The 27,169-nt window shown below is 33.5% G+C and overlaps 1 protein-coding gene across 1 annotated transcript in view; it reads left to right on the forward strand.

The window, feature by feature from the left end:
- Positions 1 to 26,594, forward strand: part of LOC111156780 (actin-related protein 2/3 complex subunit 3-like) — a 105,992-nt gene extending 79,398 nt beyond the window's left edge. Inside the window, 2 exon segments of the mRNA XM_022517849.1 lie at positions 26,056 to 26,485; positions 26,488 to 26,594. Coding sequence (XP_022373557.1) covers positions 26,056 to 26,485; positions 26,488 to 26,594 — 537 coding nt within the window.
- The last annotated feature ends 575 nt before the right edge of the window (positions 26,595 to 27,169 follow it).

Genomic DNA, 27,169 nt, shown 5'->3' on the forward strand with positions numbered 1-27,169 from the left:
GTAGTTCTACTTTATTTTTATATTCTTCAAATACATGACTTAATGAGCGAAAATTTTCTAAGTGCTTAAAAATAACTTTTTAGTATCTAGTAAATTAAACTTACATAGTTATTCAAATTATTTTGATTACCTCTATACAGTTTAGGATGCTGGCCCAACTCCTTTACATTTTTATACTGATATCACAAATCTAAAACCAATTGTGCATTTTAAATAGTAAATTTTAATCTAATAAAATCTCAGATATTCTAATATGTTAAATTCTCTTAAATGTTACAAACATTTAAAATGCCAATTATAGATCTTACTCTTAAACCTAACACCAAAGTGTGAATACCTTAGGTTTAATTTATTTTGTCATTTCTACTTTCAATTCTAACCTTTCCATACTGAAAAGATACCCAATTAGGAAACATTTTGATAATCTCAGATGGGTTGGTTGCCATCTCAATAAGCTGGGTTACTTATCAGCCCCTGAAGTGGTAGGATATTGGGAGGGAGGAGGTACATATATTTATGTACACTGAAGGATACACTGAGAGATAAACTAAGCCATTTTTCATATTCACTTTGTTAACTAAAGACTCAAAGTCCATGCTTTTCAGATAGGATGTTGCCTTTTATGAGTTAAGAGTTAAAATTTTATAATTCAATATTGCTCTTTACTATATAAACATCTATGTACTGCTAAATATTACAAATAACTGTCTCTACTGAATTTCTGATTTTCTTATTTTCTCATTTATTTTCATTTTTCATATTTACAAGTAAAGATTATGTTAACGGCATTCAACTGTATTTTCCATCTGTTTCATAACTTTGGTGACATGAAACTCTGATATCATCAAATGAAATGCAGAAGAGAGATTTACAAAAGAATCAATACAGAAGTGCAGAAAACAATATACAATGGCAGGATTTTTGGTAGATTTACTACTATCATTGGGCCTCACTTTCTGGAATGATTGAGCAGAGTTTATAAGGATGCTTATAAAACAATTTGCCACAATTAGACTTGTCAGAGTGATGATACATTCTTCACATCATTCTTTTTGACTGGTTAGAATATATCTCCTCAACTACATTTTTATAATTATCACAAACAAAGGTATTTATTAATCTTCTGAATTTAACCTTAAATGGAATCTTGAAAAGTTGAATACTGTGTCAGTGGTAAGAAGAAAAAATTGGAAATTGAATTATACATTATTGAAAGGTTTTATTTCTGGTGCTATTTCAGCAACAAGGAACAATTTCTTAAAAGAGATCATCCTGGTGAGAATGTTACCCTGAGAAGTAAGACACTTTACCAACAGAGCACTCAGCAAAGCTATGTACTTTTGTTTCATATTAGTTTGTTAGGGCTGAGTACCACAAACTAAGGACTTAAAGAACAGAAATCTTCTCATAGTTCTGAAGACCAGAAGTCATCAAATGAAGATCTCAGAAGTCTGAGATCAAGGTGTCAGCAGGGTTATCATCCCTCTGAAAACACTAGGGAAGAATATTCTAGGTGTCTCTCCTAGCTTGTGGTACTTCCTTAGCTGTGGCAGCATAACACCAACAGAAGTTTCCTTGTGTGCTTCTCTGCCTGTGTCCAAATTCTCCACTTTCATAAGAAAACTAATCATACTGGACTGGGGCCCATCCTAAAGACCTTATCTTCATTAGTTACATCGACCTTATCCTAAATAAGGTCACATTCTGAGGTACTGGGAGTTATGACTTCAACATGTGAACTTTGAGGGCACAAAATTCAAATCTAACAGCAGAAGGACCTCAGAGCTACTTGAGACTGAAGGGGAGGGAGCAAGGGACAAGTCGTCATTACTCTGGGAGTGTAATGGCTTAAAACTTGAAATTTAAATATCCTTCCTAGTGCTGAAAGATCTAATGCCAAGGTGCTTGAGATGCTAGTCACTAACAAGTCACTGACTCCCCCATGAGGGGATATTTATGAAAGCCATAATTCAAAAATTTTTCCCTAAGTGAAGAAAATGTTTTCGTAGTATAGAAAGTTTAAGGAGAGAGAAAATTTTTCTGAGGATAACCTTATGCCTCTAATTCTCAGCCCTGTCTGACAGCTTATGACCCCTAGAGAAAGATCTGTCTAACCTTTTCGCTTATGTAGTTCTGGAAGTGGATAAATGTGGTCACACTAAGAAGAAGAACTATAACTACCACTTGATCTAATAAAGCAGATTATCAAATAACAGAAATTAAACTAAGACACACAGATTTCCAGAAGAAGATCTGTATCTAAAGTATAAATACCATGATTTCTGCCATTATATTCTTACCTTATTTTTATTCTATTATCTATTTTGTCCTGCTAAATCCGGAGAACTGAAAGATATAATACACTTTGATTCAATAGAGTTAGAGCATCTGATTCAACCCTTAACCTAAATACTAGAGCTCCCTGTTCTACCCATTATCCCCCAAGTATGTTTTTTACATATTTGCCATAGTTTAAATTGACAACCTTAACCTTGCTCCATTCAGACCTATTGCATATATTACTATCAAGTCCTCCATTGGGGCACGTGGGTAGCTCAGTCAGTTAAGCATCTGCCTTCAGCTCAAGACTTGACCCCAGAGGCCTGGGATGGAGCTTCAAGTTTAGCTCCCTGCTCAGCAGAGATTCTGCTTCTTTCTTCCGCCCCTCCCCCTGCTCGTGCTCCTTCTTCCTCTCTCTCTCAAATAAGTAAATAATCTTGAAAAAACACAAAGGCCTCCATTATGTCAATAAAGAAACATCAATTCTAGGAAACTCACAAAAGAAGCAGAGTAAATTAAAATTGTTACAACATTGGACTCTCCTGACCAGCAGTAAAATCTGTAGGGTCTAATGGATTGGTAAGAGTTGAATTACTCATGGACTGAAAGAATTAATATTATTAAGATGTGCATACTACCCAAAGCAATCTTAAATTTTGCTGGTTTCTAGGTGTGACAATTTTCACGGAACTCATTCTATTAGGTTTTCTTAAATAGTTTTTCAATAACTAAAATGGCTATGTTAATATAGGTTGTATCAAAATTTGAAGAATTTCTAAAGAACTTCTGAATAACGAAGTGGTATATGTTAACCCTCTAGTTTGTATTAAATCTGGTCCTTTTTAAATCTAAAATAAAATGACCTGGGAGTCTATGCTTCCCCTCAGGGTTTCCCAGCTTCTCACCTAATTTTACTGATAAGGCTTTAGTAAGTGCAATGACCACTCCAAACCTAAAGCACCTGTACAAGGTAGGCTGGTTTGAGGAACTCTGACATATTGAACAATGCAATAGCCATGTCCTCAAACAAGCAAAGTGGAGCCCTATTTAGAAACAAGTACAAGCTCTTCCAATACCACAAGAATCTTTTTCCCAAGAACTGAGAATATGATCACATCAACTTCAATTTCATTCCTGCCTCTTATTAACTGTTTTTATGACCTTACTGTGCAACTGGATGTAGCTTAGCTGACACTGCTTTTTGAGTTGGCTTTCCAGTCTTTGGTTTGGATGTCTGCTTTGGCAAACGTAAGCCTGTAAGCTGTGTAAGTACATTTAGTACAGATGTAGCGCTTCTATCCTTTCCCAACCAGTATGGATCTCTGGGAAAGTCAAGGGTTTTGTCTCACCTGCTCTGTGAAACCAAGAGGCTACCAGAATTTTGGATTTGGGACTGGTATTCTGCTGCCCCCTACTGGCCCTAGGTCACACTTTACATAGAAAAACAATCTTGTCAAAAGCCAAGAATTTCTCAAGGAACTATTCTTTCAAGAACTCCATCAAAGATCTACAAAGTTGACTAATAAAGAAAAAATGCCTAATATGTACTGAAAACTATTCCTGGCCTTTTGTACATAGTTATGATTTAATTATCTTGACTTCTTTGTGAGGTAATTGTTACAACTCACTAGATAAATTGTTTGAAGGAAGAACTGGAGAGATTAAATGATGTACTTAATAAATTAGGCATATGTCATGCCTAGGTTTTACTTTTTTTACAGCCGTTTCTGTCTGCTTCACTCTGATGCAGGACACATGTTCACCGATTCCTTTGGCTCCAAGTAAATTCTCAAATACCCAAAATACCATTTTATCATTCTCAGTAATTGGGTCAAAATTCAGGTATCTATGGAACTGGGCAGCAGTTCATATTGTGCTTTTTCCACTATTCTCAGGAGATAGAGCAATGCTACAACAGAACATAAACATTGGATGTGAAGTTAAAAAGCCTGGGTATAAATTTCAGGGCTGCTCTTTGGGCAAGTTATCTAACCTGCTGGAGTCCGTTTCTTCAAGTGTAAAAAGGAGAACACTGTTCTTTCAATCCCAGCAGGGTGGTGTGTGGACCATACACATAGCATTGAGAACTTAACTCTACAGAAGTATGTGGACTTCTTAAATACCTCATTCTAGATCCCTAATGCACATATGCATAGTGATTTTATTAAGTACCATAGATTACACATAAGAGAACGAACATCAATATTTCCTATAGAACAGCATTTACATTTATATTTTAAAATTCAAACAATTACTACATTATGGTAACATTATATCAGTTATACTAATATTATATTAATCAATACACAAAGAAAAACGTAAACAGTAAAATGAAAAACAAAGCTTGATGCAAGAGCTTACTCAAATGAATACATATGAAACTAAATGCTTTTTAACTTTATTATTTAATTCAAATATAATCCAATTCCCCTTACCAAAGAAGTTATAAGAACGCTATTGCTGCCACCACTGTTACGACTACTGTCATTACAAGGTAGAAAAGGGAAGAAATGATGTTATTAATTTTGCATCTATTTGTCTAATTATCACATAGGATGTTTACAAACTTCTTACAAAAATGCACAGAAATCTTTGTAATGATTATATAATAAACAGTCAACTTTTTTTTTCTGGGAAATATTAGCAGTAAGAATGTCAACTCTCTTCTCCCATTTATGCTATTCCCATGAGAGTTTGTTCACCTTCCTCTCAATTAAATTTTAAAACATCAAATAAGTAATATTATTTCAAAAGTAGAAGACCTGTAAATTAATCTTTATGACAATCAAGTAACTTAATCTATATTATTGAATGATATTTTTCATAGCCTCATTTTTAATCGCCTGCTTTCTGCCTTCCATCTTATTTCTCTCAACTTATTGTACCCAGAGAGACTTACACAAAATCCAATCTACCAATTCACTCCCTTTTATTTCTAAATTTTTTTTTCATTGTTTTGAGAGAGAAAGAGAGAGTGCATGCATGGTCGGGGGGTGGAACAGAGGGAGAGACAGAATCTTAAGAAGGCTCCATGCCCAACACAGAGCCTGCCACAAGGCTCATTATCACAACCCTGAGATCATGACTTGAGCCAAAATCAATATTTGACTGCTTAACCGACTGAGCCACCTAGGTGCCCCTCTAATTGTATTTTTTAAATTTTATCTCTTTTTTTTTTTTTTTTTTTTTTAGTAATCTCTACACCCAACATGGGACTCAACCTCAGGACCCTGAGATCAACAGTCATGTGCTCTTCCCACTGAGCCAGTCAGGTGCCCCTCACTCCCTTTTTAAAAAAACACTTTTAATTTTATCCATCACTTACAAGTTAAAGTTTAATCTCCTTAGATGAACATACAAATCCTTCATGATCAACTTCCTGCTTATCTCTTTAGTGTTCCATATTCCATTCCCCACCTTATACCTTAAAATTCTATCATATAAAACTGATAACATTTCAAGATTGTAACATCACATCCTTGTCAACTTCTCATTCCTCTCCATTCCTGGGTTTCTCTCTACAATCCCCTTCTTCACTTAGAGAAGTTTTTAGTCTTTAAGAACCAGAATCATCTCTGCAAGAGAGCTTTCCAGAAAGTCATCCCTAACTTTTCTCACCAATCCTGGCACCACTAATCAGAATGATAAATTATATTTGATTAACAATATAATTCAAACTTTAGGCAAAACATGTAACTTATATTAATTATGTAATCCAGACAACGACCATATAAAGTAGTTAATATCATTCCTTTATGTGTAATGAAATAGAAACCCAGAAAGGTTAATTAACTTGCCAAAGACCACACAGCTAGTCACTTACAAAGCTGAGAATCCAAATTCAATTAGTCTGGCTCCAGAGTCCATTAGGTTTAACATCTCTGCAAATACTATTTCTCATGTACAACACTCTACTGAAATAATCCCCTCAAATATTCATCTCCAACCAAGTTTGACCAGAGGAAAAATAATCTGGTCGTTCATATTTCTGTCTCTAGCATGTTTCATGTTACAATGCTTAATATATGTTTGTTTAATATAATCATGCCCTATTTTAAAAATTATGTTATTTTTTAACTACATAGTTTTTCAAGGGGAAAATGTACACTTATTGGAATAAAGAATATGTAATATATATTGTTCTTCTAAAAGAATTTGAGATAAATCAATAAAAGCCATGCACATAACAAGGCTATTAAACTTTCAGATAATAAAGTACACAAAAAAAAATTTTAAATAAATAAAACACACAGTTTTCTCAACATTTTTATAAACTCATGCAATAATATGATGAAAAATTTCATGAACACAGAGATTCTAAAACACCTTCCCAGGGGAGGCTTGTCTTTCCTTGGCTATCTAGAATCAATGGCACAAAATAAACAATAGATCAATCCCTAAGACTAATGATTAAACATTACGTCTAACGCTGAACTTTCCAGCAACAAGCAAAACTATGAAATATATGTTTCTATGTGTTTCTACTACAGTTAGATAGCCTTAATTAAAATCATAATTTTAATAGTAATTTAAATATAGTAACCACAATCCCAACATTTTAATAGAAGATATCCATATTGATTTTTAAATTATATATTAATGTATGTCCAACTTATTTGGAGAGAGAAAAAAGAATTCAAATAGATCCTTCCTTCTTAAATAATGTAACAGAAAATATCACATATAGTACTATATGTGTACTCTTCTTTATATAGGCAATGTCTAATCATATAAATAGGTAGATCTAACATATATAAACAGAAAAATTTACCTACTTGAGGATATACTAGATTACAGATTTCTGTATTTGTTTGTTTTTATTCACTTGAAGAAGATATATCCAGAGTTATTCCTAATATCCCGCTATGAATACAAGGTAAACAAGTTCCTCAGATATTGTTTTCATGTTGACTATTTTTAATAATTCCCAATTATTTAGATATAATAAACATAATGTTGATATCTAACAAATAATATTCATATGAGTATTTCTTCTACCATAAGATTCTATCATAAAATTCTACCATAGTTTTCTTCATTGTTTTAGTATTTTGTGTTACAGAATTATATCAAGATTTTTAATATTTTGAGCACTCAGACCAGGCATGCTCATTTGCTATAACTCTGAATATCAGGAAAAAGTAAAATTCCCTTGAATATAATTCTTACACTGGAATCAGGCTTACCTGTATATATCTCTATATATGAGATCTCTATAATGAGCCAGAGCAAAAGAACGGTTTCCTCTGGATTGCAAACAATCGTCACTACAAGAAAAAAAAAAAAAAAAAAGATTATTGTAAAGATCTGAGCAGTTTCTTTTATCTGAGATGGCCTAATTCCTCTGAGCTGGATTAAACTTTCAAGTTTCCTTCTGACGATAGGCCCCTGACCTCCCTTTCCTTAGAATATTTATTTTAAAAAACTTAAAACTGTAAATTATTTCTCAGCTCCTTTGAGATATAAATCTTCTTAGACTCTTATCAGTTTTACAATCCGGAGTATCTTTCTCAAGGCCCTGGCAGCCAATCCCTAAAAATGTAAACCTCAAGAAAGATGGAGCCCCTATCAACCAGTCTCTGGGAGGATAGGAGCCTAACTTCCATGAGCAACAAGGAGCAGACACCATGTAATCACACTGCCAGCCTTCTCCCTAAAGCCCTATAGTACTTTTTTTTTTTAAGATTTTATTTATTTATTTGACAGAGAGAGAAACAGCAACAGAGGGAACACAAGCAGGGGGAGTGGGAGAAACAGGCTTCCAGGGAGCCCGATTCGGGGCTCGATCCCAGAACCCTGGCATCAGGAGCTGAGCCAAAGGCAGATGCTCAACTGATTGAACCACCCAGGTGCCCCCTACAGTACTTTTCTAGTGGACCCAAGCATGCTTAAAAACTCTCATTTTTATTACAGAACAGTTTGGTTCAATCTTTCTCCCCTATTGCAAAACTCATGAATAAAGTCTTTTCTGCCTATTTAACTTGTCCAGTGAAGTTATTCTTGGACATATCAAACACAGTCCATACCAGTAAAATAGTTTAATATTTCTCTCTTCATATCACTCCTTCTAGAGTTAGAGACTATATAGAGTACGTTTTTGAAAAAGTAACTTCTTTGAGCTCCATTACATAACCAAATTAGTTTATAGGAATTTGGGATATAGTACATTTATGAATATTATGGGCAGTCATGATGAATATACCTAATACATTATGCTCAACATAATCTTTTTTTCTTAAATACATATTTTATAAGACAAGCTAATTTCTGTTCATCTGCCTCCCATTCATTTTTTTCTAGCTTGATTCATCTAAGTAATTTCCATATTCTAATTTGTTTTGCTGATTTTGAGTAGACTTTTGTATCAATTTACACAAGGTTTTCTCTCCCATCTGTGCTTTCATTCTTAGTTGTTCTGATGTCATAAAATTGTTGCTATTTCTTTTTTTTTAATTTTTTTATTTGTCAGAGAGAGAGCACAAGCAGGCACAGTATCAGGCAGAGGCAGAGAGAGAAGACTCCCCACTGAGCAGAGAGCCCAATGCGGGACGGATCCCAGGAGCCTGGGATCATGACCTGAGCTGAAGACAGTGGCTTAACCAACTGAGCCACCCAGGCATCCCAAATTGTTGCTATTTATATCATTTTAATGATGACAAAATTAATATAAATTGGGTTGCAAGGTTTAAACAATTCCCATAATTGTGCTTTGCCTCCCAGAAAATTAAACCAGGAAAAGCAGTAAATAAAAATAAATATGAATAAGTAAAGAACATACAATGTTAGAAGGTTTTAAGTACCATGTAAAACAACAACAAAGTAAATCAGGATAAGATATCTTGAGAGAGGGAGAGAGAGGGATTTTGAGAGAAAGAGAAAGAGGTTGATTCATCCATATCATGATATTTTTGGCAATGGGTCAACTATTGACATATCCTTGCCCTCATGTGTACAGCTGAAGAATGCAGAGCAGTTCATCACATTTTAGATGAAGAAAATTATTAATTACATTATAAGCTAAAGCTCCATAATATTAATTATTTATTGGTAAAAAGGCTTCATGTTACACACGCCAAAATAGATGAAATATTTAGTCAAGATGATATGGTATTTAAAAGAGAAAAATCAAAATATGTAACTAATAAGACATGACATTAAATCAATATAATTAATTTTATACTCTTTTTGACAAAACAAAGATATCTTAGAAACAAATGAAATCAATATGCAAATGGCAGAGTCCTAAATCACTGAACAACCAACTTCTAGAAGAACAATGTCAAATTAAGAACTGTTCTATGTTCTTATTTTGATAAGAACTGAATGGTATTAACATTTTCAGGTTTTAAAACTTATCAATCTTTAAATGACAGAAATAACTTAGGGTTGGTGTGAATTCTTTCTCTTTTTTTTCAAATGAACTGAAGATAATTCTCTTTTTGATTATTATTCTGAGGTCTTAGGTATGGTGATCATTTTTTTCCTGAAATTTAATATATTCATTCATCTTTATGCACAGATGGAGCTAGTTAAAATTTCTTCCATTTCTTATATTTTTCAAACCAATTTAATTTAAAAATATCAAAAGAATTCAAATTACATACTGTGAATAATTCTGAAAAGGAGAGTTCTGCTTTATTCTTTTAAAACAAAAAAGAAAGAAATATAAATTCATAGATATCACTGAAGGGAAAGTACAGAATAAGAGGCTAAGTTAAATAGAAGTCATTGCATATGCGTGTGTACATGTATATGTGCACATGCTTGGAAGAGAAAAACTGGAGATTTTTGGAACGTATTTTACAGTGAAAGTGAAGTAACTCAGTCATGAAGGAAAGAATACCCAACAAGAAACCATGACTTTGTTGTTACCATAAGCAGGTCACTCAGGAATCATGAAACCATTTAATAACTGAACTTCAGAGAAACAGTTAGTCACCAATGACCCAGAGTCTTGGAGGGCAGTTGAGTCACCCAAAGGCAAAGACCTAATGGAGTAAAGATGGAGAAAAGGAAGGACGGGAAAAGATAGGAAGGCAGACCAAAGAGTACTAAAACTACCATGATAATGGTTGTCTATTGTGCCTCTCCCCTTGACCAACTTGGAATGCCTAAATCTACGTTACTTTGCTAAGCTCTCTCAATTTTGGTAACTGATCAATAAAAAGAATTCTAAAATCATGTGATTCAAAAACTTGCCAAACAACATAGTTTATTACAAAATACACTAGGCCAATTAAGTGTCCTATAAGAATTATTCTCTATATATTCTTAAATTCCTCTGATATTCTAAGGTTATTAGCATTATGAAGCAACAGTCCATTTTTATCAGATTCCTTTAGTCATATGAACCAGATTAAATTTCCTGGAAATTCATATATAAATATCTCTGAGGACACAATGAAGACTAATGACCATGAAGCTGCTATGTGCTGGAGAATAAAATTCATGCATTTAATCACATGACTCTTGAGGAAGAGGAAGAACTTGAAAATGTGTAAAAAGAGACATTTTCTGCTAGTTTTCATATTTTGCCCACACAGACACTTGTTCAACTTTTATCAAGAGAGTCATAATCTTTTCTTCTGTCACAAAAGCAGCAAGGAAAAGAGTAAGACTAAAGTAGTGTATTACCACTTCCCTGAGCTAGATAGGTCAATCAGTGTCAAAAGTGACAAGAAAAGACACCAAGGCAATATAGCTTATCAGAGCTGATCTTTGGGGCCCTCAAATGAGAAAATCTTTCGAGAGCAATAAAAGAAAGAATGAGAGGCAGAGTGACACAAAAAGTGGAGGAAATCACAGTATTGATTTGAATTTTTTTTTGAAAGTAAATAATCAGTCTGCAACAGGGAAACACAGGGCCAATAAGTCTAACTTTTCCAGCTTATTGTCTGTTAATCTCAGTTATTGAGTATTTCATTGTCTTTACCCCTCTTTGGTCACTTATTGACATTTATTACCCTTATCTAGTAATAAAGTTGAAAGACTTTTTTTACAATCACATTGCTGAAGTATGACTGATGTACAAAAAGCTGTACATAGTTAATGTATATGACTTGATCAGTTATAAGTATACACCCATAAAACTATCACCACAATCTATGCCATAAACATGTCCATCACCTTCAAAAGCTTCCTGCTGCCCTCCATTTTATTTTCTGTGATAAGAACACAATATAATATCTATCCCCTTGGCAAATTTTTAAGCATACAATACAGTATTATTATAAATATAATCTTATATATTAGACGTCTAGGTCATACCTTATATAATTGAAACTTGGTGCTCTTTGATTATTAACTTCCTGTATCCTCGTCCCCCATCTCCTGGCAACCACCATTCTAGTCTCTGGTTCTGAGTTCAACTATTTTAGATGCCTCGTATAAATGGTATCATACACTCTCTATCCTTCTGAAATGGCTTATTTCACTTAGTAGAATATCCTCTAGGTTTACCCACGTTGCTGCAAATGGCAGAATTCCCTTCTTTTTTTTTTTTTAAGGCTGAATAACATTCCATTGTATGTACATACCACATTTTCTTTATCCATTAATGTCCACAGATGAACATTAATGGCATGTCTAAATTTTGGCTCTCCTGAATAAATGCTAAAATAAACATGGGAATGTATGTAATCTTTCTGAGATCTTTCCTATCAGTATTTAAGTGGTTTTTTTTTAAGATTTTATTTATTTATTTATTTGAGAGAAAGAGTGCGAGTAAGCACGCACAAGGTGGGGGGAGGGAAGGGCAGAAGGAGAAGCAGGGAGCCTGCTTCTCCTTCTGCCTGACACTCCCCTGCTTGTACTCTCTCTCTCTGACAAAAAAATAAAATCTTAAAAAAAAAAAAAAAGACAGGGGCGCCTGGGTGGCTCAGTGGGTTAAAGCCTCTGCTTTCGGCTCAGGTCATGATCCCAGGGTCCTGGGATCAAGCCCTGCATCGGGCTCTCTGCTCAGCAGGGAGCCTGCTTCCCCCTCTCTCTCTGGCTGCCTTTCTGCCTACTTGTGATCTCTCTCTCTGTCAAATAAATAAATAAAATCTTAAAAAAAAAAAAAAAGACAAATAGCTGACTAGAGAAAACTGAACAAAATGTAATGGTATCTTTTTAATTAAAGGCTTTATATAAATCTGTAAGGAACAGACAAAAACCCTGATTTTAAAAATGTATAAAGGATATTACTAGAAAAATTTTAAACACTGAATAAACATAAGTGTTTAACTTCTTAGGTTACTTAAATCAATGTAATTTAAATGTTTTTGAAAATATTTCCTATGCTAGTATCAAAATCTGAAGTGTATGTGGAAAACAACAGTCTCCCTCACTGTTGGTTACAGTGCAATTTTCCAAGAGAGCAACTTGGAAATATAAATCAACTGATGTATTTGGCAATATGTATCAACATATATTTTAAAAGGTTAAAAGATGTTTTGCTTAATGATTATACTTTACACTAGAAATAATCCCAAGGGAATAATGACAAATACAGCGAAATTGTTAGCTACAGGAATATATATTGGTATACTACTGACAACAGTAGAATATTAAAAAGCTATTCAACAAAAAATGTGGGATTTTATAAACTATAAAATAGTCAAGTGGTGTGGTCACAAATAAGAAAATTATAGATAACAAAGGTGTCCTTCTCTCCTTTTTCTCTCTGTCTCTCTCCCTCTATACATATACACATACATATGTGTGTGTGTATATGTGTGTGTGTGTGTGTGTGTGTGTGTGTGTGTGTTTGTATATGTGTGTATCTATGAACAATGGAACTGTATATTCCTAATTTTAAGAGGACTGGTTTTGGGTAGTGGGAGTATAGAAGACTTTACTTTTGCTTCATTATCTTATGCATATTTCCAAAAGTGTTCTGCAGTAAATGTGGATTTATTGTATAACATGTAAAATACAAATTATAAAAGTAAATCCAGAGAGCTTTTTCCCATATGTTAGAGAGGGAGAATTAAACTAATTAAAGGTCTAAAACTTAAAAACTAGGGGTTCCTTGGTGGCTCAGTCAGTTAGGCATCTACCTTCAGCTCATCTACCTTCAGGTCATAACCCCAAGGTCCTGGGATCGAGCCCCACATTGGGCTCTCTGCTCAGCTGCAAGTCTGCTTCTCCTTCAGCACCCCACCCCAGTCTCCCACGAGCTTGTGCTCTTGTTCTCTCCCTCCCTCTCTGCTTTCTCTCTCTCTCAAATAAAGAAAATCTTTAAAACAAAAATAAAACTTCTTAAAACTAATGAGAGAAAGCCATTTATCAGACTGGCTTTATAAGAACACTACCTCACAATTTAAAATTGTGCTTTAGCGTTCCATTTGACAAATCTATATGCTTGTCAGTTGATTGCTGAAGAATTGCAACAGTCATTGCTAGGAACATTTCTGACTTATGAATCACTCTCTTACAAGTAAGTGCTATTGGTAAACTGAGACAGTAAAATGATTCTTCCCTATGACAGACTAAAAGAAAACATGTTTCTTAAATGTAAAATGCAGGATTCTGCTTCTTGGTGAAATGCCTGACTTCCTTTCACTCTTATATATACATGCATATATGTATTTTCTTTATTAACAAAACAGTGAATATATAAAGAGAAAAATACACTTAGATTTATTTTTGCATGTCAAGAGATTAAAAAAATCATAGTCATAACTTCCCAAAGATATCTTGAATGTATGTTTATATAATATATTTTACCTTCTAAATATTTATCTGATCAAATCTTCTATGTCTTTATTATAACCATTTTATTGCACATCACTTTGATTTCATAACTAATGCTTTATCTCCCTAATTGGACTTGTCCATTCAAGCTTTGTACCAAATAAAAACACTCAACCATATTCTTACTAAACTGCATCTCTGACTCTACTATACCTTTGCCCAAATTTTTTTTTCAGATCTTCTGAAAATATCAACTAAGTTCTTCATATATTATTCAAGGCCTTTTTTTTTTTTTTTAAGATTTTATTACTTTGACAGAGAGAGACACAGCAAGAGAGGGAACACATGCAGGGGGAGTGGGTGAGGGAGAAACAGGCTTCCATCAGAGGAGGGAGCCCAATGTGGGGCTCGCTCCCAAGTCCCTGGGATCATGACCTGGGCCGAAGGCAGACACTTAACAACTCAGCCACCCAGTGCCCCTGTGCAAGGCCTTTCATAACACAATCTCTACCTGTCTCTCCAGCTTATCTACTACACATCTTTGTACACTTCATCCTCAAGCAAACCATGCTGCTTATAAATTTTCCTACATCTACCATCCCTTCTATTTCATCAGGTTATCCTCTTTACATGCAATTCCCACTGCCCAAGGTCATCATTAACTAATTCTACTGAAGCATCATTGAGTTAAAGCAACATCACTATTTCCCATACCAGTCTCCCTCAGTATGTCCTACAAGGCATTCTTCTGAGTCCTGTAACATCCTCTGCATAAGTCTAACATTTTTCATATCACATGAAGTTGTACTTTTTTATTCATAGGTCTAGTTAGGAACATATGGAAGGCAGGATAATTTTCTCATTTTAATTGTATTCATTGTACATTTCTAGTACATACATAGGTGATAAGTATCTTTTAAGTCAATGGTCAATTCAAGAGGTCAAATAATACAGCTTATTTTTTTAGCTCTTAGGAACTGAGAGCTGAGAACTGAGAGCTCTTAGGAATGAGAGACAGAAAACTTCAGTGTTTCTATTTTTTAGTGACTATAGTATGATGTTACCATACTCTGCATTCAGAAATATAGAAGGAAAATCATATCTGGGAAACTGTATAAAAAAATCAGTTTAATAAGAGCTAGCTACACTATACCCAAATGGAGATGTGCAACAGAAAGTGAGATACAGAAGCCTAAACACCAAAAAAGTAAAGAGAAAGAAGATCTAGGTATATAAATGTAAGACTTTTCACTGTGAAGCTGAGATTAAAAGTCTCTGAGAAATATTTTGCAGGATAAAGAGGACATTCATAAGGCAATCCTATCTGATTCTCCAGATAGGAACACTATTATTGAAGAGATGTACAGATGATGAGAAGTTTAAATAAGAACTCAATATAAACAAACCAAAAGTAGGAGTAAGTGATGTAATCAGGTGTCACAAATCAACTGCCTATGGTAGTCAGGCTTATAACACAAAGGAGGAAAGTGAGCCTCATGTACGAATTCTGGTAATACAGTGTAATCATATTTTGCTCTTAGTTCTATAGCTGACACTGCATCAGTGTCAGGAAGACACAAAGGACTGAATTACTGAAAACAGTATCTTCTATCAAGGAGACAGCAACTCTTTAGCACTATTTGATGATTTCCACAAAGAGACATAAAATCTTTGTTACCCAATATTCTCACTTTTCAAGAGAAGCTGGAAATCCAGATTTTTATGTAAATTTCCCATTTTTAAATATAAAACGGTACATGAGACAAACAAAAGGCATCTCTTGGTTAGATCCACGCTGCTGTCAAGAATTATGGATCCTCTGTACTAATCAGCTAAAGTCTATGTTAAAGATGGTATAGACACTGAAAAAACAAAATCGAATTAAAAAAAAATAAAGATGGTATAGAAATGTCTGATTTAAACAAATGAAGCTCCAAATACAGGTAATGATTTCACTTAATTTCAGTGAAACACTAAAATATATTTAACAACAGTGTAACTGAAAGATGGTCAGATGGGTTTCAGAAAAACTATTTTTTCATCTTGACCATATTACTTAATAAATACATATGAACATCATTTACTCATCATCTACTTGATGAGAATAAAATAAGAAAAAGAAAATACTTGAGAAGTCATAAGACATTTTTACAAGTCACAGCGTCATAATTAAATTGTATTAGTAATAATGGTTAATTTGAAATCAATAACTTCAGTACTATTCATTGTAAATCAGGTCAATTTACATATAGTAAAAATAGCATATGCAGAAGTATACAGCAAAAATTTATCTCTTCCTACCCTCCTATATAAAGAGCAGGCTCAACATGATGCTTCTTACTCCATCTCACCACTTAATGAAGAGAAACAACATCTGGAGGATGGAGGGAAGGGTGGTAATGACAGGTAATTTGTAATAAATATTCTCTAAGATATAATAATTTATATTAATATGCTTAATTCTAAATAAGTCATATATACCAATGATCAATTAGATAAATGAAGATGACTCATATTGGATCATTTCTACTTGACATTTAGAAGCATGATACATTTATACAGAAATCATTCATACAGAGAATGATTCCTGTATGACCTCAATGTCATGTTTAGTAAGCTAAAACTAGATGGAAAATATTCTCAAGTTTCATAAAAATTTTTTAAAAAACTTCAAAGAGAAAATGTAATCATCTGAAAAAGTGTGATAAAGTATGCTCAATGGATTTGAAATAGTCCTTGGTTAAAAAGTTTAAGAAAGTAAATTAAAACGCCAAGCACAACGGATAACTTTAGCAATAAAGAATATGTTCCACACTCACTCACACTGTAAGAGAAAAAGAGTTCAGTCAATTAAATATTCATGAAACAAAAAATCAAAGCTTCAAGTCTTAGATCAAGTTCAAGACTGGGCATGAACTAATGATCCAACAGCTTATGTGAACATTAAACATTAAAGGAATAACTCAGAACTAAACTATGGAATGGATTTCATTTTAGTTTAATTAACTGATAGTTAATTTTACAAATCCTAGGTAAGAAACTGGTTGACATATAACATAGTTATATCCAAGATCATATACTGAGGATTAGTCGGTTGATGAGCTATCCTAAGTTTCTGTAGTAATAGATGTACTGAGTGTTTTTATTATACTGTATGATAGTTGTTCTTTCCCCAAATCTTTTAGCTAGTTAATTTTACAAATCCTAGCTAAGAAACTGATTGTCATATAACAGTTATATCCAAGATCATATACGAGGATTAGTTGTTCTTTCCCCAAATCTTTTAGCTTCTTACACATATAAAAATTTAAGTATGAGCTGATAGTCACAATCCATATGCAAATTTACTTATGTTTTGCCCCAAAACATGCTGTAAACTTAGTTTAGAAGAATATTTCTATGTATTATTTTTAGCATTAGCTGTTAGTGAGGAAGCCACTGCATGTATTAATCATTTGAAATGAAAATTCCCTCCTGAAACCTCTCTAGAAACAGATGTAAGCAATTTCATTTCAAAAGACGGATGGAATAGAAATACACCCAAGAAGGCTTGGACCAATTTGACTTCTTCCTTTTAAAGATCCAGGAAAAACTGAGGTTAATCCAGCCACAGGCAGAATGCCTCCTCTGAGTTTATATAAACTGGTAAAATGTGCAGGAGGCCTGAGAAGCAGCTGAGAGGTCCAGTGAAAATAATCATCTGCTCTTCATGCCAAGAGGCAATAAGCACTGCAGGTAAGATAAAGTTCCAGACTTTAAATCCATCCTCAGTGCAGCAAGCCTGCGGCCATACTTCCCTCGAGAAGGTGCCTTGTTCATCACTACAATCAGTTCAACCAAAGCATCTTATGCATTTATTTATTTTCAAGTTGTCAACAACGTTTTAGAAGGCAAAGGCCGACAAAGCTTCTTCCAAAAAAGCCAAAGGGATTCTTTATTCCTTTTGAGAAAAATGACCTACAGACATTTTTGCAAAAATGTTAATAAAACACTGAATGCCAATATGTTGGCTCAACCAAAATAAAGCCTCTTAAGTATGTACCCGTGTAATATGACGATATATAGTGCAATTTAGAAAAGAAAAAACTAACGGGAGTAGAGAGGCTAAATAGAATATAATCATTTATTATTATATGAACTCATTCTCATTTGCCCGGCCTAATGTTTATTCATATCAGGAACTTCTAAACTGTAACAAAATAGTATTTGAAATTCAATTGTGCACTTTCACTAAAACACTCAAAGAAAGAAGTCACTGAGATAAGAATTCATATATTCTCCTCAAAAGTCTCATTTACTGTATTTTAACATCTACATTAATTTATGTTTTATATCATGAGTATCTAGAGCTCATGGGTTTCAGTGTTCTCTTTTCTACACACCCAGTGCATTTTAGTCATCGCCATATAAAGGGTAGTCAATAAAATTTCTTAAATATTTTAATGAATAAATTTATTTTATACCAAAGAATCTTAACTTTGAGTCATTAAAGGAAATTTAACAGACCCATGAGCCCCTAAAATTGTACACAAAGTACTTCTGTTGATGTCAAAAGTCCATTTTATTCCTGTAGAGAAAATCCATACATTTTCTCATATTTCCAAAGAGCATCATTGACTTTCCTCCCATAAATGATTAAGTCTATTTTCTCTCAAAAATATAAAGATACAATCTTTTAAGGCAGTATGGTATAACAGAAAGGTCTTAGGACTTACAAAACCCTCAGAAAACCTCATCCTTCACAGTGATTTGTTAGAAATATTTCCATTAAAAAAGACAAAGATATTAATTAGGGCCATTGTTTTAACACATTATATAATGAGGTCTTATCTAAATTAAAAAAAAGAAAATTTAAACAGCAACAAGAGATGTAAAGTTGAAAAAAATTGTAAAGAGTGCTATTATGTATAGATGATATCATCTATATAATAAACACAAGATAATATACAGACAAGAGTTAGAATTAATATAAGACTTCAACAAGATTGCCAGATAACAAGGATCAGTATTTTAAAACAATGGGAGTTCCAATAAATTAGAGGGAGAAAAAAAGGAAAGAATACATAATTTAAAAGATTTATAAACTAAGAAGCTTAAATTACAAGAACTCTGGACTATATATGGTATATTCCATACAAAAGTGCAAAACTATATTAAAGAATATAAATAATAAATAGAAATTTTATAAAATAAGTATTAAGTAAATAGAAAGAAATCTCACATAGTTTCTTTCAACAAGGCACAAAAACACAAATTCTAAAACAAAACAATAGGGTCACCTTGGTGGCTCAGTCAGTTAAGTGGCCTACTCTTGGTTTCAGCTTAGGTCATGATCTCATGGGTCCTGAGACTGAGTTCTATCTACTTCAGGCTCCATGCTCAGTGTGGAGTATGCTTGAATATTCTTTCCCTTACCCCTCTCCACTCTCATACACACACTCCCTCTAACAAATAAATAAATAAATATTTTTTTAAAAATTAAAAGAAAATAATAACAAAACTTATTGTATTAAAATCAATGTTTCCTTTAACAAATTGCCCCACAAGAGACAGTCTACCTAAAGGAATTTTGTATTTTCAATGTATATAACTAGTAAGGACACAGTATCTAGAATATGTTCAAAATGTTTACAAACCAATAATCTTTACTTTTTTTAAAAGATTTTATTTATTTATTTGACAGACAGAGATCACAAGTATGCAGAAAGGCAGGCAGAGAGAGAAAAGGCAGGCAAACTGAGCAGAGAGCCTGATGTGGGGCTCAATCTCAGGACCCTGAGATCATGACCTGAGCTGAAGGCAGAGGCTTTATTTAACCCACTGAGCCACACAGGTACCCCACCAATAATCTTTAAAACATGAATGAATACAATATACAGTAGCATTAAGAAGAGGCAGAGAAGTTAGAGTAGCAGTAGTGATAATGATTATTGTTAGAATTAACATTATTACTATTGTTACTTAACAAGGACTTAACCAATCTTTTCTTCTAGTCCCTTCCTTTTCTAGATCCAGTTGCCAAAGTCCTGGGAGGTCTCACCTCAAATCACAAAGACTGCCAAAACTAAAGTGCTTTAAAAAAAAAAAAAAAAAAGCCAAATCTAAATTTCAATCTATTATCACAATACTTAATCCACAGACTCTAATTATTAAACAAATGCTTCTCTATGCAACACAATAAGAAAAAGCAAATATTTATACCAAACTGAAAAGGAATACAGTATAAAAAGAATTAGTTCAGACTAAGAGTACCAGAGCAAGACATGATCAATCATTTTAGCAATAACAAAGAAAAACTACAAACTAAATCTCTGTGACAAATATGGTTATAATTTTAATCAAACTTTATCAGATAATTCTGTGGTTGACATCTATAAATAATAGACATTTGAAAATTAAATAGCCATTTTCAACATATTTTCTAGCAATAAGATAAATGATGTATATCATAAACTTCTGAAAATATCTGGAAGTTTCAATGTATAATATTATAAATAAAAAATGGATTTTCATTTAGATGCCATGACTCCAAAACATTTTACAAGGTATTGGTTCTGTCAATCAAAATTGTTGAGGCTGTTGTAAGATCCATAAGTCAAAATTTTTATATATTCTTAATTATTTTTTTCTCCTTATAACATGACCTTCTTTATGTCTAGTAATGATTTTTACTTTAAATTTATTTTGGGTCATATTAATATATCACACCAAATAGCATTGTATTATTTTCACCTTTTTTCTTTAAGATTTTATTTATTTACTTGAGAGAGAGAGAGAGAGAGAGAGAGCAAGGATGGGGGAGGGGACAGAGGGAGGGAAGGAAGTAGAATCCCTGCTGAGCGGGAACCCCATGTGGGGCTCAATCCCAGGACCCCAGGATCATGACCTGAGCCAAAGGCAGATGCTTTTGGCAACTGAGCCACCCAGATGCCCCTATTTTTCACCTTTTTACTTTCAGTTTTCTCATTTCTGATACTTTAGATATGATCTTTTAAATGTATTTAATTAAAATTCATATTTTTATGAAGTCAGATTTTTTTTAAGCTTTCACATGGAACATTTATTCCATTCACATTTAATTTAATTACAGATATATTTGGGTCTATATCTGCCATCTAATTTCTCACTTCAATTTTATTTCTTCTTTGTTCTTCCTTCTCTCCATTATTGCCTTTCGGTCATTTTTTGAGTAGGTATTTTTTCTCAAAATCTATTATTTTTTTCCTTTACTACATTAGACTGTATGCTCCCTATTCTATTCCCTTAAGATTAGTCTAGAAATTACAACACACATATATAACTGATCAACGTTGAAAATTAACCAGTATATTTATTCTCTTTGATCCTATGAGAATGCCAATTACTATTCTTCCTCATTTATACATTATTGTTTTTTGTTTTAATTCTATCTTGTGCCTTTAAACCTCACAAAACAATATTATTTGCTTTTAAAATATTAAAGTTCACTTAGATTTACTACATATTTACCACTTCTTTCATTATTCATCCCTCTCACCATGTATCACTTGGTATCACTTCTGCCTGAAATATATCTTTCAGATTTTCCCTTTATAAGGATCTACTGGTGGGAATATTTTTGCTGATTTAAGATGTCTTTTTTTTTACCCCTAATTCTAGATATTTGCTTTCACTTAGTATAGAATTCTAGGTTAGCCCTTATTTTCTTTTAACACATTTAACATGTATGCTCTTTGGCTTCTGCTGTTTCTACTGTTAATACTGAGAAGTTGTTACTTACTAATTGTTACTCCTAAATTTGAGGATTGGTGTTTTTATTTCCAAAAATATCCCAAACATTACTTATTACAATATTGTTTATATTCTAATTTCTCTTTCCTCTCTTTGGAACTCCAATTAGACGTATGTTGAAATTTCTTATGTTAATACTCCATGGTTTTTATATCTCTCTTTTATGGTTTCCTTCTCTTATTACCTCTGTTGTATATTCTAGAGAATTTCTTCTCTTCAATCTTGTAGTCCACTAATTTTCCTATTGTTCATCTAATTAACTGCTAAATGCATCCATTAAGTCATTCAGTTTTATTTTCAATTGTTCTGTCTTTTATTCTCAGATATTCTTTTTGGTTATTTTTCAAATCTGTTGGTCCTTTTTTATAGCTTCCTGTATTCTGAATATCTTTTCAAGTTTGTCTTCTTTCAAATATACTAAGTATTATAATTCAATAATATATGCCTGATAGCTCCAACAGTTGAAGTTTTTGCAGATTATTTCCTCTTTCTAGTGTTTTTATTTTGTTTTTGATTCTCTCATGGTCAGCTATTTCTTTTCCTTAGCCAGTTATTTGTAGGAATTCTCTCAGGTCTACGATTAGTGGGCCTTCATCCAAAGGACATTGGCATTTACTTCTGCAAGACACCCCTGGAAAAGAGAGAGGTCCAAATGGACTTACTTTATTATTTATGCCATAGCAAACAACACTAGCTCACATCCACTTTGGTTACTCCTGCTCTTCCAAGTTCCATGGGATAATGCAGAGGCAGGCTAAGGTAGGAGTCTTTGTTACATACATAAGAATCTTTGTCATAACTAAGGAACCTCAAAATTAAGAAACTCTTAATCTTTTAAAGATTTTAAAACCTGTCCAGTTTTGCCTGTAAGGAATTACTGTCTTTATATTCCTAGTCAAGAAAAAAAAAAATTATTCCCTCTAACTTCCAAAGATGTCTGCATTTCAAATACAGCTGACAAAACCTGCCAGTACCCTCAGTTCAGAAGACATAAAGTTAAAACAGAAATGTCTCACAACAGAAGGTAAGTTCCAATACCTAATCAGCCATATTAATGATAATAGAAAATTTCTTTCTAAAATATAATATATGCTATATATATGAAAGAAAACACGTAGTAACATGTAGTAACATACGTGTCTTAAAATAAGAAACAATCATGCATCCATCATCAGGCCAGAATTCTGAAGAAAAAAATATGTTCTGATAGAAAAGAAAGCAACCTCTTTGAATTCAACAATAATCACTTTTTGTTGTTCACAACGTTAAGCATCATTTATTTAGTCCTTACATTGTGCAGATTCTAGTGATAAAACCTTTAGAAAAGGACTTACCTTCAAATAATCGAATAAATGTACAAGTGAGCATTTAATTACAACAAAGGGAAGGAACATGGTTCTTTGAAAGTATAGTAAAAAATAAATAAATTTTAGACGAGGAGGTCTAAATAAATTTCGACTTAGACCAGCAAGGTGATGAGGTTATCAAGGAAGACTGCTCTGGGGAAGTGATGCTTCTGTCGAGAGCTATGGGCTAACTAACAAGCAAATATTAAGTCTTCACTTATTTTTCGGGAAATATACAACATCACAACATTGTTAAATGGAAGTTTCAAACTGGAAATTACAACAATTACCATATCCTCACTTTTTGAAAGTCAACATTTGATCATTTAGAATACTGTCCTATGATCATTGGTCCTGGGCACTTCATACTCAGTAATCTTTCTGATTATTCTCCCTCAACCACTCTCAAACACACAATGAGATCAACTTGCACTGAGCAGCATTTCCTCTTCAGACCAATGGGATAACATCCAAACTTTTTTTTTTTTTTAAAGATTTTATTTATTTATTGGCCAGAGAGAGAGAGAGCACAAGCAAGGGTGGGGGGAGGGCAGCAGACAGAGGGAGAAGCAGGCTCCCCACCTGCTTTTCCTTAGCCCTGTGGGACTCAATCCCAGGACCCAGGGATCATGACCTGAGCTAAAGGCAGACACTTAACTGAATGAGCCACCCAGGCATCCCAATATTCAAATTTAATATCTCATATTATAACCTATTCTGTAAGGCTAATCTTGTTTTATTTATTCTAATTTGATAATTTCATAATAAAAAGAGGGCACTGTGATGATTTAGTGAATACAATAACTTACTTAGTGTTTAAAAGCAAAGTGAAGTAAAAATCCAATAACAAAGACAAATACTATGCAATGTATAAAAGCAAAAATATAAATACCACAGAATCTGAGTAATATATAGGCATGCCTTAAAAACAAATCTTGTGTGTGTTCCAAAACAAATAAATATTCTTTAACTACTGTATTTTTTCTTTTGTTTGTTTCTTTAAAAAAAATCTACTTAGCTAATTTGGGCAGGTTATGTTGAGCCAAAGAATGACCTCAAAATCTTATATAGTTCAAATGACATAAAGATTTCTGTACAGAGAAAAATGGAATGTTTTACAATATATCCAAAAATAATTTGCATTTATAGAGATAATTAAAAACATTTACATGTATTTTTATTTTTTAAACTTTTAATCATTGGCTATTTTCACCTTATGAGGTATATGTTCCTGATACCTGCATGCTTTGGAAATACTGACTTGGGGCATCTGCATAGACAATTTGAGCCTAACAAAAAATAAGACAACCATTTGAATTGCTGTACAAGAGTAATGGCTCTTTGCAAGATGTTTCCTCTTTTTCTACCCAATAAAAATCTGGGTGCATTATATAATTTTTAGTGTATTAAGGGCCACAACATGTCATGAATCAGTGGGGAGGCTTGACAGATTTTGTGAATATCATTCTGCAACTGTTCTCTGGACCATACTTTCTCCTTTATATTACGAAGAGGAAAAGAGAATCAGGTAGCAGTTCTACACATTTGTTTTTATTAACCTAGTGCCAAAAGGAATAGGCAGTTAAATTAATAGCTATGCAGAGGAATGAAGTGTGTGGAAGAATCCATCTCTGTCTCATAATTTAATGTCATATAGAAAGGACATCCTGATGTTTGTCTAACTTTAATCACACTTCAACCAGGTTTTTATTTACATCCACATTTAATACTTTGCTATGTAATTATAAGTCTCAGAGTAGCTTTCAAAAATACAATTAGCATACAATCCCAAAGAATTTAAAATGGGAAAATCTGAGATAAAGAAAAATATGGTTGCACAAGTAGGAATGAAAAAAAAAATACTATGAGATTTCAAAGAGAGGACCCTATTATATACTAAACAATATCAACAACTCAAAATGAGTACAGTGACCTTCACAGAGAAGTTTCTTCTAATATCTCTTAGTATAGGATGATGACAACTCACCAAACAATTCAGTAACAAGGAACTGGGTAGGAAACCAGTGTGATCCACATAAACACAACTCTCTGAAGCTCTTGACAGGTACTTAAAATGTCTAGAGATATAGGTGGATCAGCTATGCTTAAGCAAATAAAGTTCTTTTCAATGTGGTTATGGCTATTAAGCAGTTCTTGGGTCCATAGTTTACTCTCTGGCAAGTATCTAAGACACAACTATATTTCTGATTATGTACACTGGCATGTGCATCAATAATCTGAGAAGACAGATATTTTCTTGGGTAAAGAAAGAAGTTTAACAAATGTAGTTCACTTCCGGAGTACTTAACACTGGCCAAAAAACATCATCAATAATTTAACTATTTGTAGAATGTAAGTTTTGTGTTCTACTGTACAGAATCCTAAAGCTCCATATACCAATAAAGGGGCACACAGATCATACCCAAATTCTTTTCAGGAAGGTATACACACCTAGAACTTTTCTATAAAGAAGAGTGTTCAGTAGAGACAGAACTCATGTATTTGACTTCAGTATTCTACACAGTAGACTATATAATCTTGAACGTCCATGCTTCTGTAAAAATAAGATATCCACGTCTATAATATATATAGAAAGATGCAATCAACAAATAAAGTAAGAACAGACTAGTAAGATTAATGTTTTCAGGACGGTGTCATGTTTGGATAAATTTCCAAATGTGGGAACTATAAATGGAGACACATACTGACTTAGTTTTATCATGAAACATATATTAAGAATATCAATAAAGAATGAAATGTATAATGTACTGAATGAGGGAAATATTCATTGTCCCAACATTTCTAGTTCTAAAAATATATCCCTCATATAGGCATACATTTTGTAGCCACTACCACAAAATACTCTGTAACAAACCATTCAGTCACTTAAAACGTGAAAAATTTAGGCCCCAGACACCAGACTGGAAGCACCAGGCTCGAACCCTAATTTCCTTGTCTAGCTTGAAACCCGGGTATCGCCAAGATCCCAGCTTACCACTCTTCTCTCATGGACCCTGACACCAAAATCATTGGAAACATGGCACTGTTGCCTATCAGAAGTCAGTTCAAAGGACCCATCCCTAGAGAGACAAAAGATATAGGCATTGTGGATGAAGCCATCTATTACTTCAAGGCCAATGTCTTCTTCAAAAACTGTAAGATTAAGAATGAAGCTAATAGAACCTTGATATATATAATTCTCTACACTTTTGATGAGTGTCTAAAGAATCTCCAAAAGTGCAATTCCAAAAGCCAAGGTGAAAAAGAAATGTATGCACTAGGAATCACTAATTTTCCCATTCCTAGAGAGCCTGGTTTTCGACTTAATGTAATTTATGCCACCCCAGCAAACAAACAGGAAGGTAAGGCGATAGGGGCCTACTTAAAGCAGTTGAGACAAGCAACTGGACAGAGATTTGTGACAAAGTTTTTGACCCTCAGAACGATAAACATAGCAAGTGGTGGACTTGTTTTGTAAAGAGACAGCTCATGAAAAAGAGACTTTCAGGACCTGGACAGTGAAAAGAGCCTGGACAGATATTTTCCACAGATGTGGGCAGCATTTTACAGCAAGATATACACAGTTCTTTGCCTTTATTTGATAAAGTTTTATACAGAAGAGAGAAGAGAGCATGTCCTCACTTGAAGAGCTCTTTAATAAGAATTTGTATGGGGGAGGGAAGAATGGGTAATTGAAGGATGATTTGAATTTTATGTAGTATTAAGCTGGTGCTTAATAAAAATAAGTAAGAATAAAGAAATTTCTGATGAAACAAGAATAATTTACTCTCATCCATTTGTTAACTGGTCTAGACTGAATTCATCTGAGCAGCTCTACTGATTAAAGACAAGGCTTAGTCATACATATGAGGGTCTTTGTCTGATGTAGCCTAGATCCAGCAACAGAACTCTGGCTTTGCTTCACATTTTCTTACCCTCTTTTCCTGAATCCAGAGTGTTAGTCTGGCCATATTCCTTCCAGGTTGATAACAGAAGCTCCAGAAAGCAAGCAAAAACATGCAGGACTTCCCAGGGCCTGGGCTGGGAATTGGCAAACAGCTACTTCTGACCATTCTATTGACTAAAGCAAGTCATAT

Source organism: Enhydra lutris, unplaced genomic scaffold (assembly GCF_002288905.1).
Source record: "Enhydra lutris kenyoni isolate GAN:26980312 unplaced genomic scaffold, ASM228890v2 scaffoldscaffold49, whole genome shotgun sequence".
Taxonomy (NCBI): Eukaryota; Metazoa; Chordata; class Mammalia; order Carnivora; family Mustelidae; genus Enhydra; species Enhydra lutris.